The sequence below is a fragment of the Giraffa tippelskirchi genome, chromosome 10 (assembly GCF_054371585.1).
Source record: "Giraffa tippelskirchi isolate mGirTip1 chromosome 10, T2T-mGirTip1v1.2.pri, whole genome shotgun sequence".
Classification (NCBI taxonomy): Eukaryota; Metazoa; Chordata; class Mammalia; order Artiodactyla; family Giraffidae; genus Giraffa; species Giraffa tippelskirchi.
Window position 1 is genome coordinate 29872616 of NC_137284.1, and position 15162 is coordinate 29887777.

General features: G+C 43.6%; 1 protein-coding gene across 16 annotated transcripts in view; it reads right to left on the minus strand.

Moving 5' to 3' along the window:
* The window catches only part of GAB2 (GRB2 associated binding protein 2), a 174570-nt gene that overhangs the window by 14295 nt on the left and 145113 nt on the right, over positions 1 to 15162 (minus strand). For all 16 annotated transcript variants that reach the window (XM_081537583.1, XM_081537582.1, XM_081537581.1 and 13 more), the window contains one exon: positions 11658 to 11901. In XM_081537583.1, the coding sequence (XP_081393709.1) occupies positions 11658 to 11901 (244 nt within the window). The remainder of the gene's footprint in view (positions 1 to 11657; positions 11902 to 15162) is intronic.

Genomic DNA, 15162 nt, shown 5'->3' on the forward strand with positions numbered 1-15162 from the left:
ATACAAGCTCTCTCAGCTCATGGGGAGCTTGTTATTTGTGGATATGGCCACCAGATGGTGATAGATATTAAGGCCCATCAGCTTAGAAAGAGGAAGGGAAACAGGTGTCTGGGCCAGGCCTTCTTTGTTAGTTAACCTGCATCCCTGATGGCTGGGACTGACATTTCACACCCCACTCTTTTCATGACCCTCGTCCCTGGGCCTCCATATTCTCTCCCTTTCTGTTCTATTTCACACACGTGAGCAAGCCAGCATGCATGGCCTAGAGCACCGAACATCCAGCCTTCAGATCCTGGAGGGCCTGGGTCTGAGGCGGGGGGAGCCAGTGGTAGACATCAGGGGTTCACGTGGTTCACAGCTGTCTTTGGTGCCTTTCATTGTGTCGTTTGGAGCTTCCAACTCTGCTGGATGCTCTCATCTGGATCTGTCCATTGAAGAAAACCTTTTCTGACATCTCACTTTCCATCTGGGCCAGACCCAGTGGATACAGAGAAGCCTCCTGCCCTGGGGGAGGGGGCACCGAGGTAGAGGAGGTGACAAGCCTGCAAGTCTCACAGTCAGGCCTGTGAACATGCGGCTGTTGACACATTTACAGCAACCCTCCCTGGTGGTGGTGGTGCAAAGTGTCAGCGAGGCTTCTTCAGCAATGTCACCCTGGACTGACTGGCAACTGGCCAGGCAAAAGGAAGAGAAGGGAAAAGGTGTTCCTGTTAGAGGCAGAGCAGTAGGACACCATCTGGCAAGTTCAAGATCCACGATATGTTCAGGCTAGAGCAGGAGCCTTAGGAGGTGGGGCTGAGGGATGACAGTGGAGGGGCCAGGCCTGGGCTGAGGAGAACAGGAGTCCTGGAAAGATTCTAAGGTGGTGTGGGGGTGCAGAGAGCATCGCAGGTAGCCTACAGTTGCCTTCAACACACTCAACCGTGAGCTTATCATCTTCCTCCTGACTCTCCAGTTTGGGGAAAGGCACCAAGCCACTCCAGCCAAAGCCCAGGAAGAACCTTTATCATTTCTCACCCCATAAGCACGTCAGGTCCTATTGATTCCACCCCAGTTCAGGTCCTCCTGATTTTCTTCCACCTTAACAAAACGGCTAGAAACTAGTCTCCGTAATCATCTGCCCAGCTCTCTGGCCCTCTTTTTATCCCACTCACGCTTCCTTTCCTAACTTCCCAGCTTAACAATTCTCAGTGCTGTCTCAGTGTCTTTAGGATGACGGCATATCCCAGCTCCACCTCACCTGCCCAGCCTGTTCTCCCCAGCCGCGCTCCCCAGTCTGGGATCTATGCAGCTGGCTCTCAGTGTTCCCAGAAGACCCCAGGCAGCCAGGCCTCTGCGCCGTGTTCGGTCTGTCTGGAAGGCCCCTCTCTCCCATCTGGCAGCTCAAACTCAGCTCCAGCGGCACCTCTTTTGAAGCCGGTTCTTGCATTCCCCACCTCCCAGCACAATCATGTGCTCACTCTCTTCTTGAAGCAGGTAGCAACTGTTACCTGTGTTACATACCAGTTGCTTATTTCCTCTACCAGGCTGATTTCCTTGAGGAAAGAAACAGTGTTTTATTCATTTTCCTCTCATCAGCACCCAGATTAGTGCTTATCATATGGTGAATAGTGAATACGTGTTTGCTCAATGAACAAGCAAATAAACTTATAGACAGACACACAGGTAAAGAAAAGCCTTGGTGCTGCCATCCACCTTCCCCGAGCTTGGCCTGAACCCTTAGGAGCAGCAGATGGAAACTCTTTTTCTCTTCAGAGCACGCAAGCTCCTGTCTCAGCCTCCCGCTGGCCTGGTGTCTCCTCTTCGGTTACAGAACTGCTCACTCATCCCTGAGCTCCCGGCCTGGGCTTGCATTATCTACCCTTCTCTGGAATGTTTCCTCGATGCCTCACAATCTTACAAAGTGCCAAATACGCCTTTCTGCTCCACAGAGGTGTTTCAGTCCCTCAGACTTTCCTCATCACTTCACTCACTCGTCCTGCTTTGCTCCCACAGCACTCCGTGTTCCAATCACACACTCACCTCACCCGTGTTTTGTATGACAGTTATTTGGGTCTTGGTCCTTCCACTTCTACCTGACCCTGTCCTCCCAGAAGGCAGGGCACCACATCCCATCCCCGGGCATAGCCCCTGGCATGTGGCAGATGATACCCATGCCTGCTGAGGGGACTGGTCATCACTGCAAGAATCGGGTCAAAGGAGCAGAACAAGGGAAACAAACTTTGCCCAAAGATATGCACGTGGATGGTAGCAGAACTGGGGCCAGCTCCCAGATCCCTGGACTCCCTGCTCCAAACCCACACAGCTGCAGTGTGATCCCTCCGGACAAGAGTCAAGAGCGGGAATTCTGAGCACTCAGGAGTCCTTGGCTTTTTACCACCTTCCGGTAAACCTTCACTGAGGCCTGTATCACCCTGATGCGCTGAGGTGCCTTCTGGGACAGATACCCAGAAGCAGTAGATTTGAACAAGGGTTTCTCTCCTGGGCTCTGGGCTGACAGAGACCTCATAAAATGAGCACCGTACCGTCCCAGGTAGGCTTCCCTGCTGGCTCAGTGATAAAGAACCTGCCTGCCAATGCAGGAGATGTGGGTTTGATCTCTGGGTCAGGAAGATCCCCTGGAATAGGAAATGGCAACCTGCTCCAGTGTTCTTGCCTGGAGAATCCCCGTGGATAGAGGAACCTGGCAAGCTACAGTCCATGGGGTCACAAAGAGTCGGACACGTCTTAGCGACTAAAGAACAACTGTGCCAGGCACATCACGTGTGATGTTGCTTTTAATCTTCCTGATGGTTTTGGGAGATAGCTATTACCCTCACACCTCAGAAGAGAAAAACATTAAATGGCAGAGATGGTGCAAGAAGATACTCAATTACAAGTGTATTGGGGAGCTCCCTGGGGGCAGAGGGAAGTTTGCCAGAAAATATTTCCTGGTGCCAGCAGTCTGCCTTTCCATTGCTGGCCCCCCGCTGCTCCAGAGGCTGCTGGTGGGTGGGGCTATCCCGCTACCTTGGTCTGAAATCAACGCCAAACTTCTCTCTTGGCTTTTAGAAATGCTTTCTTAGTCTTTCCCAGCCACTTTATTTTGTACTTTTTTTTTTTTAACACATTTTCACACATTACAGAACATACAATTTCACTCTTCCACTCTGTGAGATATCAAGTACGTTAACGATGAAAGGCCCAGTTTGATTTTCTTTTACGACTTCTTGTTGTTCAGTTGGTAAGTTGGTTAAGTCATGTCTAACTCTTTGCGACCCCATGGATGACAGCATGCCAGGCTTCTCTGTCCTCCACTATCTCCTGGAGTTTGCTCAAGTTCATGTCCACTGAGTCAGTGATGACTATGTTCCCATTTAAGGAAATCTTGTAAACACTTGTAAGTAAATTAGCCACCATTTTAGGGTTCTGTCCTTGTCACTGGCAATCTTGAAAGGTCATTTGGACCATCTCTCTGCATCTGACTCATTCCAAATGGATCCTTCCAGTGAGGGAAGAAAGCTCAGAAAATTCTGTCTCACAATCTCTAAGAGGTGAGGTGGTCTTTGTATCTCAAACTTTTCTGGCTGCAATACTGAGCTTGCCTTCTCTCTGCAGTTACAGAGAAAAGCTGTATATGTGAAACTAACTGAAAGTAAAAGCTGTATATTCTGCCTTTGGTTAATCACAGCCACAAATGATTAATCACCAGTTAAATTCTCCATCGACATTTCTTCTTTTACTTTTTACCCACCATCTTTCTGTAGAAGAGTGCTACAAGGTCAGTGATGCTTTCATTTTGGAATTTCATCCCTTGAAATTTTGCTTCCCTCAACTCTTATCAGAATTATGGCTTTCCAGGACGTGTGACTCACCACATCACATCACTTGTCACAGGTTTAACAGCCTTAAGATAGAGATTGGCTAAAGACTCGCTAGAATCTAGAATGAGGTCCCAAATGCGTGTGTGTGCGCTAAACCAGTTCAGTTGTGTCCGACTCTTTGTGACCCTATGAACTGCAGTCTGCCAGGCTCCTCTGTCCATGGAATTTTCCAGGCAAGAATATTGGAGTGGGTTGCCATGCCCTCCTCCAGGGCATCTTCCCAACCCAGGGGTCCCAGGTCTCCTGCATTGCAGGTGGATTCTTTGCTGTCTGAGCTACCAGGGAAGCCCTGAGGTTCCAAATACTAGAGGATAAAAATAAATCTAGTGAAACTAAATTGTTTCCAGAAACAAAAATGATTCTGCTTGCTTTGACAGCATCAGTTCAAAACGCCTTCCACTGGCAACAGTTACTATTTTGAATTATTACTTATTTTAGCTCAGTGGAAGAGCTGGATTTTTAGAACTGAAGTCATTTTAACCAGAATACATATTATCCAGTACTTAAAGAAACATTAGTGGCTAGTAGTATAGTAAGAGTAATAAAAAATTCATGGTTTTATCTCTAGGATGCTTCATTTCTTATAGCTCTATATCAGGATCCCTCATAAATATAAAAGGGATAGAGAGAAGGCTGGTATTATTAGCCTCAGTAAATATGATTTCACTACAGTAATCAATCAGGCATATTTACATCTGCATCACTACAGTAATCAATCAGGAATATTTACATCTGCGCTAGGCAGAGATGAATGAGCTGATTCTCTCTCAAAGTCCTTACTCAAAAGTAATCCTGTGAGATTACTTTAGAGATCAAAAGAGGTAACTACTGTTAAAGTGCTTTGTAAACTGGTTCCAGAGTACCTAGTATGTAATGAAGCAGTGCATGACTAAAGCCCATCCACACACTTGCCAACACCTGGCATTGCTAGTCTTTTTTACTGTAGTCATTCCAGTGGAGATTAAGCAAAACCTGAGATTTCAATTTACATTTCTCTGATGGTTCAGCATGTTTTCATGTGCTTATTATTGGTCATTTTTATATCTTTTTTGTGAAGTGTCTCTTCAAATCTTTTGCCCATGCAAAAAAATTTGGTTGCTTGTCTTCTTATTGAGTTGTAATAGTTCTTTATGTATTCTAGAAATTAGTTCTCTGTCAGATATACGCTTTGAGTATTTTCTGATATTTGTTGACTTGCTTTTTGTTGTTGTTGTTGTTTTACTTTTTTGTCTGCACTGTGCAGCATGCAGGATCTTAGTTCCCTGACCAGGGATCTATACCATGTCCATTGTATTGTTAACGCAGATTCTTAACCACTGGACCACCAGGAAATTTTCCTAATGGGATCTTTTAAAGAGCAAAAGCTTTAATTTTGATAAAGACTATCAGTTTGTTTGTTTTTTTTTTTTATGATTCCTGCTTTTTAAATCCCATATAAAAATCTTTTCTTAGCCCAAGATCACAGAGATATTTTCTTCTATAAGTTTCAAAGTATTAGACTTTACATTCAGGTCTCTGATACTTTTTAGCTTTTGAGTAGCATGATAGAAAGTAAAGGTTTTTAAAAATTCCTATATAGGTATCTATTTGTTGGAAAAACTTTCATTTCCCTATTGGCACCTTAGTAAAAAAAAAAATACATATATTCATTCTAACTCCAGATTCACGAATCTGTTCTAGTGATTTATATGTTTACCCTTTTCATTAATACAATGTCATGATTAACCTTAGTTTGACAGAAGGTCTTAAAAGCAGGTGGTATAAGTCCTCTAACTTTGTGCTGGCTGTTTTTTTTTTTCTTAAAATCACTTTGCTTATTCACATTTTCATATACATTTTAGAATTAGCTTATCAATTTCTGTGAGAAAGCTTGCTGGGATTTTTATTTGGATTGCACTGAATCTACAGGTTAATTTGGGAAGAATTACCATTTTAATAATATTAGGTCTTCCAATTCATAACTATAGTATATTATTACCCTCCATATTTAGGTCTTTAATTTCCCTCAGCAATGTTAGTGATTTCAGTGAAGAGGTCTTGCATGTCTTTTGTTAAATTTATTCCTAAGCAGTCTACTTCTTTTGGCATCATTATATAGATTTTTAAAGTTCATTTTTTCATTTTTTTTTGTTGCTAGTAAGTAAAAGTTATTTTTGTATAGTAATCTTTTCTCCTGTGAATTTGCTAAATTTACTTATTAATTCTAGTACTTATTTTCTATATTCTTTAGGATTTTTAATATAAACAAGCATGTTACCTGCAAACAGAGACTGTTACATCTTCCTTTCTGGTATTTGTGCCTTTTATATATTTTTTGTTCCCTTATTGAACTCACTAGGATCTCTAGTACAACTGTGAATAGAAGTAGCGAGAGCAGGTATTGTCTCCTTGTCCCCAGTATTAGGGGAATATATTTACTATTTCTCCATTAGATGTGATACTAGCTGTAGGCTGTCCTTAGAAGTCTTAGTTTGAGATAGTTCTCCTCTATTTACAGTTTGCTAAGAAATATTTTTTATAAAGATGTATTATGTTTTGTCAAATCTTTCTTAGCATCTACTGAGGAGTATACATGCAATGAAATACTTACTTAGCCTTAAAAAGGAAGAAAATACTGACACTTGCTACTATACAGATGAATTTTGAGAGCTTTATGCAAAGTGAAATAATCCAGTCACAAAAAACACTGTAGTTCTACCTAAATGGGTTACTGAGAGAAGCCAATTCATACAGATAAAAAGTAGAATGGAGGTTGTTATGGGCTAGGGGAAGGTGAAATGAGATGTTAAGGGTACAGAGTTTAAATTTTGAAAGATGAAAAGGGTTCCAAAGATTGGTTGCATGAGTGTGAAAGTACTTAACACCACTGAACACTTAAAAATGGTTAAGATAGCACATATTCTATTATGCATATTTTAATGCAATTTTTTTTAAAGGAGAAAAAATCAGAGGAAGAAAGATACAATTACATCCAGAAGAATAAGAATAAAAAGAACAGTTGACCTCTCATCAAAAACAACAAAAGTCAAGAAGACCATAGAATGGCATCCTTTAGAATGCTGAAGTAAAGCCATTTTTATACTCAGCAAAAATATCTCTCAAAAATAAAGGTGATACTGTATGGCACAGGGAACTATATTCAATATTCTGTGATAAACCATTAGAAAAGAAATATGAAAAAGAATGTGTATTATATTTGTGTATAACTGAACCACTGATGTACAGCAGAAATAATACAACACTGTAAATCAGTTGTATACTTCAAAAAAATAGATAAAATCAAAGGTTAAATAAAGGTATTTTCAGGTAAATGAAAGTTGGGAAAATTGGTCACCAGGGGACTCACACGGCCATAAATGGTAAAGGCAGCTCTTCACGGGAGTTTCCTGGCAGTCCATTGGTGAGGATTTGGCATTTTCACTGCCGTGGGCCTGGGTTCAATCCCTGGTCAGGGAACGAACCCCACAAACCATGCAGCATGGCCAAAATGAAATAAAATAAAGTTTAAAAAAAGAGAACTTCAGGCTGAAGAGAAATAAAACCATGTAAAAACCCCACTAGATAATGTTTAATATTTGGTTTCAACACTCATACATATTTTAAAGAATTTAGAAGGCAGAAAAATAATATTTTATAGTTTTGAAGATATTTACTATTTCTGCTTGTCTTTCTTCATTCCTGCTCATAGTTTCCTTCTGGTAATACCTTGCTTCAGCCTTATTATTTCTTTAAATTAAATCTCCTAGAAAGTCTCTTATTTCTTTTTCATCTGAGAATGTCTTATTTTGTTTTCATTCCTGAAGGAATACTTTTGCAGAATTTAGACCTCGGGTTGATAAGAGTTTCTTTTCCTTAATTTCAAGTGTGTTTTCTTTTATCATATGAAATATTGTTATAATATGGGCTTTTAAATCTGTGTGTAGTAGTTCCAACATTGGTAATAATGAGGTTGGTATCTGTGGTCTCCCCTGAGAATTAGTTATAGTTTGCTCATTTTCTGTATGCCCAGAAATTTTGGATTATATTCTGAATGTTGTGTAGACTCTGCATTCTTTTATCATCCTCTGGAAAATACTGATGTGTTTGTTTTTGCAGGCAATGAACATGGTTAGGTTTAGCCTCTGAGTTCTGTTTCTCCTTTTGTGTGTGGTAGTAAAAATCTCAGTTTAGTTCACAAAGCTCTTGTTACGCTGGTTTCAGTCTATCTCACACATGGGTTCCCTGGTGAGTCAGACAGTGAAGAGTCTGCCTGCAGTGTGGGAGACCTGGGTTCGATGCCTTGGGTTGGGAAAGATCCCCCAGAGAAGGAAATGGCAATCCACTCCAGCATTCTTGCCTGTAGAATTCCATGGACCCTACAATCCATGGAGTTGCAAAGAGTTGGACACAACTGAGCACCGCACCACACTGCTCCACTCCACACCCACCCCCCTCAAGATGAGCCTGAGACTTGTGTGGTTTTATATCCAGAATTAGGAAATCCCTTCTCTAGCTCTCTCCGCTCTGGGATACTCCACTCTTCCCCAGCCCCCAAAGGCCTCCTTTTCTGGTTCCTCTAAGCAGAAAGATGAGATTTCTATTAGAGTTTCAGTAGTCTGCCCCACTGTGCTGCTTTGGGAAGGGGCCCATACTCAGGACAAATCCACCAGAGACAGAAAATTCCCTCTGTGTAGTTGCATCTCCAAATTTTACTCTGCTCCATAATCTGCTTCATTTACAGAGTCTTTGGGTCATTATATTTTGCCTGGAGTTGTAATTAGTGGGAGGGATAATCTGTAGTGGCTTCTGCCACCATAGAGAAACTGAAACTTGTATGTTCTTTTTCAAAGTTTCTTCTTCCTAAATTTCACCATCTCTTGACTCATTATCCATTTTCCCTCCCTGCCACAGATTAAAGCAATTAACATAACTATTTTAAAGTCTTTGTATGCTAGCTCCAAAAACTGAGCTTATTTTGTTTCTATGACCTGAGTTCTCTTGACTATAGGTCAACTTTACAGTGTCTTCAAGTATCCAGCAATTTCTCACTATCTGCTGAACACGCGGGATGATATGTTATAGGAATTTCATTCAAAAGAAAAGTCATGTAAATTGAATCTTGTTCAGTGTGGGTCCCTTGTTTTAAACAAAATTGTCCTGCTTTTTGATTGCTCCTCAGTGCCGTCAGTTTTTTAAAATGTTTTGTCTGGAGTTTATAATTGTTATAGTAAGTTTGGTATCATGCACGCTACCCTACTACCACCAGAAACTATATATCCTTCTAAAGAAAGCTTCCTTCCCACCCTCCATTCCTGCTTGGAATCCTACAAACACTGTTTGAGTTTACTATTTTTTAAAATCTCCCTGAGATCCTACTCATCAACCTCTTTCTCCCACACCCACACAAGTCAAAACCAAGACACAGAGAAAAGCATGACTTGATCAAGGCCCCACAATCAAGTTGCTTCCCCAGATGTAGATAAGTTCTGTCTCATTCGTTAACATCCATAGGCTATGGAGATAACATATTTCCATAGCACAGATTTGTTCAAATATTTGTCATGTAACTATTATGTGCTCTGAGTGCTGTCCCAAAGGACAGTAACATAAATATAAAAATGGAAGTGTGACTTGCAGTCTGCACTAGCATCATTTACAGTTTTGCAGAATACCAGGATCTCAGGACCCACCATAGGCCCACTGAACCAGAAGCAGCATTTCAACAAGATGCTTGGGTATTTCATGTCCATGTTCCTGTTTGAGAGACACTAATATAAAGTGCTCTTTCACTAAAACTATGACTGTACAGCCTCTCATTCTTTACTCTCCTGTGATCCTATGTGTAGCGGAAGGGGTGCCAGCCTGGGAAAGCATCTGGCAATATGTCCTGAGGACCTCCCAACCTCATGGGTACCTCAGAAATGCTTTGCAATTTTAGATTCATTAATTATGCTCATGAGTTAATTATTCTCACTCTGCAGAGAAGGAAACTGAAGGTCAAGAAGGCTAAATAAATGGCCCCCAAGGTCACAAGAAGTGGCCAAACCTAAATCTGAAACCATAACTGACTGAACTGCCGCTGCTGCTAAGTCGCTTCAGTCGTGTCCAACTCTGTGCGACCCCACAGACGGCAGCCCACCAGGCTCCGCCGTCCCCGGGATTCTCCAGGCAAGAGTACTGGAGTGGGTTGCCATTGCCTTCTCCGGACTGAACTGCAGAGCCTGTAAAATACTGTGCATTCTACCACCGTCCCTGGTCTGTGGTTCAGAAGAATTAGGTACTAACTAGTTCAGTGATCTTGGTTAGTTCATTCTACCTGTGTAGAACTCAGCCCCTCGTGCGTATGTTGATGGAGGTTGCCTGAACTAGCGAAAGTTCACAAATGAATCATGCTGCTTGAGGAAAATGAGTTTTTTGAGGCAGATTTCATACTGAGTATTGGGAGTGTGTGAAAATGACTCAGAAAACCAGAATCATAGAATAGCACGGTGTAGAGAAAAGAGTACACGACCAGAAAGGAGAAGCCTGGGTTCTAGTCCTACCTCTGTCATTCAGAAGTTGTGAGCCTCAGTTTCTTAATCCATGAAACAGACAGAAATGGTCGACTCTAGACATCTCTCAGCTTATTTGACTGGTTTAAGTGTGACTATGCATGAAAATATTCTGTGATGTGATTTATCAATAAACCAGCTCTCTAACTGCCTTAATTCTCATAACACAAATCAGTTATTTCTAAATTAATTAATACAGGAACATGATTTGCGATCTGCTGGCCATGGTAGAATTGGGAACCAGTTCTGGCAAAGTCCGCAAGCCCTGTGCTTTTGTTTACCCTAATGATGAGAATAAAAGGTAATAAAAGTATGTACAGGCTCTATACCTGAGGGAGTTTTTGGTGTCAGAAAAACAAAAACTTACTCTAGAGCAGGGAGTTCTTGCTACGACTTTCTGTGATGATGAAAATGTTTTGTATTTGCATTACCCTGTATGGTAGCCACTGGCCACGTGTGGCCACTGAGCCCTTGAAATATGCCTGGTGCAACTGAGGAACTTAATTTTTAGTGTTATTTAATTAAAATAATTTTAAGTTTATGCTATTACAGACATCTTTGGCATCTATTTTCTTTCATCATTACCACAGTCACAACTGTCATTTATTTCGCTGTGTCAGGTCTTAGCTGCATCATGTGGGACTTTGTTGTGGCTCACGGACTCTCCAGTTCTGGTGCGCAGGCTTAGTTGCTCCACGGCTTGTGAGCTCTTAGTTCCCTGACCAGGGATCGAATATGCGTCCCCTGCGCTGGCAGGCAGATTGTTAATCCCTAGGCCACCAGGGAAGTTCCCAAGTTTTATTTAATTTTAATTGATTCAAATTTAAATAGCCACACGTGGAGAGCGGCTGCCACATGGAACACTGCAGTGGTAGTGCAAAAGTGAGATATGGATTTATTCAACAATGTTAAGGTTTTATAGCTATACTGTTAGGGTCAACAAATGCACTGACTTTGTTTTCAATTCTGAAACTCTAGCTTCTTAATGCCTTTTTCCCAGATTAAACAAAATTTTTACAGCAAGATTTTTGATAATGAAAGGCTTCTTTGGAATCCAAGTATCATTATACAGCAACGTAGATGATACCAATAAAATGCGAAGGTTACCTAAACTAGGAAAATGGTGTTTTTATTTTATAATTATGTATTTGGTCACTTGGAAAGATGTAATGATAGTTTACACCCACGTCTTCAAAATTAAAAAGCAGAGGCTGAAAAGGACTCGGCCCTGCGCGCGGTACTCGGTCAACGACTGTGTACCTACCGTGTGTTTTCTGCCCTCCGGCTTATGCACTGGTGCAGGTAGAGGTACTCCTGAGGCGCACTGGTGGACAAGGCGGGCTGCACGTGGTTCGACAGCGAGGGTTCAAAGGTGAACAGGGTGGGCTGGCTGGAGTGCGACGGGGCTGAGGCTTTCCGTTCTCGGAGAAGGTGCTGGCTGGAGCTGCTGAGCTCCGCTGGAGAGGAGCGCGGCCCGTGCGTGGCCGAGGAGATGTTCCTCAGGGAGTCTGTGAACAAAGAGGAAGAGCTGTGTGAGGGGAAGGGGAAGGGGAAGGGAAGGCGGTCGGAGGAAGAGGGGCTGTGAGGAGCAGCAGCAGCAGCATCCTCAGCACCTGCCCGCCCCCGCCCCCCCGAGGAGCAGGGCTGTGGCCCCCTGGCTCAGGACCTCCGCGCTGCCCCTGGGGTCGCCCGGAGGCCACTATCGCCCTGTCACCACCTGCCTCTGGGAGGCGAGGCTGCTCACGGTCCAGGAGTGAACTCGGGCCCTCAGGCGAGGCCAGCCTTGGGCAAAGGAACGTCACTGCCTCCCCTCTCTTTGGGGGCTCCTGGGGCATCCCCTCAAAGCTAAGCTGGCTTTATTAAATGAAGCTCTGCTTCCTGAAGACTTAAGCACCGAGGGGCCTGGACCATGTGTCACTGCACTACCTGATAAAAGTACATGGAACTGGGGCCGTCAGTCCCTTCAGACCGTCCCAGCCCCTCCAGCCTGCCCTTCCATGTCCTCCCAGGACGATGCAGCCTGGCTCGTGTATTCGCCACTCTCTGTCTATGGGTCTTTTTTTTTTTTCCTTAACTCTTATCTTTAACTCTCGCTGTTGTGTTAGAAAGGAAGCGAGGTATTAAAGACAGATAATAGTTTAGAGTGCTACACCCCAAGCCAAGGGCATTATTCATTTGGCTGGCTCTCTAAGCTTAGTACAAATGCCTTAGCACAACATACAAGGCCTTTCACAGTCTGACCTATTTCCTGCTTTCCTCCTCCCATACCCCCGGCATATGGAAGCTTCATCAGTTGGTGGACACATCAGCCCTTTTTATGATTCTTTGTTTTGGTTTGTGCTGCTTCTTCCGCCTGGATTTTACTCCTTTGGCATTCCTAGGCAGACTTTTAAGACCCTACACGGATATCATATTCTCCCTGAAACCTTCCTGGACTTGGTCATTGTTCTGGGTGCGAACAACACATGGCCCAAGCTTCCATTATATCCCATTATATCCACTGTCACCCTGCTTCCTTGCCTGGCCCATGGGTGTCTAAGAGCAGTGACTGGTGATGTTACCTCTTCAGTGCCAGCATTTATCTAATAAAGTCCAGGTGCACAGAACAAGTTCTGAGTCTGTCTTTGCAGAATAAGCAAAAAAAAAAAAAAATGTATTCGGCATACAGTAATTCCACCAGCAAAACTTTTTGTTCAAAAGAAAGGTTAAAGATGTCATTTCTGGCAGTGTGATAGCCAGTGGGGGCTGATGTTTTAGTGGTGATGATGGGGGCTTCCTAGGGCTAGTGAACACTTCAGAGGGGACTTAGTTCTGTTTCTACCCCCTGTTATCTGATCTGTTTTAGCACCCTTCTCATGGCCCTAGGCAGGATCGCCAGCTCTACAGCATTAATGACTCTCCAGTCTTTTCTGATGCTGGACAGGACAACTAATGTCAGTTATAGCAGGAAAAGCCACGGGCCTCTGGGGAAAAACTGTTCCATCGACAGCTCTGTCGACCTCCAAAGTGAATGCCCATTACAGGTCTTGTCTGGATGTCTGTTAACAGAATCAATGGCCTTGTTACTCCATTAGATGTGCGAGGTGAGCTCTCTGATGGCAGAGGAGCGGGTTGACACCCGGGAGAAGAGAAGGCCCAGCGCCAGGGGAGACCCAGGGGATGTGTGAGGGCAGCCTCTGGGGGCATCCTATGCTGTCCGTGGTCTTCTGGACCCCCCTCCCCCGACCAGCCCTTCCATGGGGGCTTTCCTCAGCGCTCTGCCCACACCCTCCTGTGACCTCACTCTCCTCGGGAGACTCTCCGGGGTATCCTGTCCACTCTCACAGCTTCAGCTATGTGACGACAACTCACAAATCTTAATCTCTGGCTCGGTTCTCTCTCCTGAGCTCTCTGTCCTATAACTGCTCCCCGTCCCGTCCTCCCCCGCCAGCCCCCCAATCTGCCGGGCACCTCCATTCAGCTGTCCCACAGCAGGTCAAGCTCAACAATCTCAGTGGAACTCCTCCTGCATTCTGTATCTCAGTGAAGCACATCAACACTGCCATCCGGTCAGTTCTCCAAGACAGAAACCCAGGCATTATCTATCACCCTTCCCTGTTTCTCAATGACCACCTCATGTCATTATGTCTCTGCCCTGCTTAAAATGCATCAGTGGATCCGTGCGATCCTCAGGATGACTTACAAAGCTCTCTCTTTTGAAAACCACTTTCCTGTTTATTTCTTCAACTGTGTTTCTCACTTGTACTTTCTTGTGTTTCAAACAGAATTTCAGGAGAATAACAACCTCTTCTGCATCACTCCATACATTAGGCTATAAACTCATTGAGGGCAGAGGTATTGCCTCTTTTGTAACAATTTTATCCCTAGAACGAAGCCCTGTCTATGACACAACTCCACAATCATGTGTTGATTAAACGTCTGAAGTACACTGCACTCCTCAACACCATCCGTGACTCCTCATTACCTTCAGTATTCTGAAGACCAGGTTCCTCAATCTGACAAGAATAGCCATTTTGTGACAACCAGCTTATCCTGCCTTGTCACCCAATTCCTTCTTCATGTCCCCTATGTTGAATGCTTGTGGGTCAAGCATTCAAAGGATGGCTGACCCAGCCTCAGTGCCTCCAGCTCAGGCTGGGGATTCAAATGCAACCCAGTCTGTTTAGTCACAGAGGAGGAGAAATCATTTCACCCTAGTCTCAGTTTCCTTACTTACAAATCGCCAGAGTGTGGTTGTAAGGATGAAATGCAGAAAGGGTCAGAGAAACGCTGCAAGTTGCAGGTACTCAAAATGTGTTCCAGTCTCCTCTGTTATCTCTGGTGCCTAGAACAGTCCCAGCACATAGTGGGTATTCATTACGTATGTGTTGAATGAATAAAATAATTTTCTCTGGCACAAAAATCCATACATACTTGTTTCTTGTGGTCAAAATCAGAGAGGTTTTCGAGGTCTGGTAATAAGATGGAGTAGGGGTTAGTATGAGTTGGGCCCAGAGACACTTGGAATTCCACTCTTCTGACATAAAGCCACTTCTGTGAAACCAGTTAGCTCCATAATGGTCTACAGCCTCAGAAAAGTTCTTCCAAAGCTGTTTTAGCATGAAACCTTGCCAAAATCCTACCTCAGCTTGCAACTTTAAAAGACTTCTATCTGAATTCATGTGATTACTCCTTGGTGTCTTAATGGGTTGAATATTGTCCCCTCCAAAACTCATGGAACCTCAGAATGTGACCTTATTTGAAAATAGGGTCTTTGCAGATATAATGAA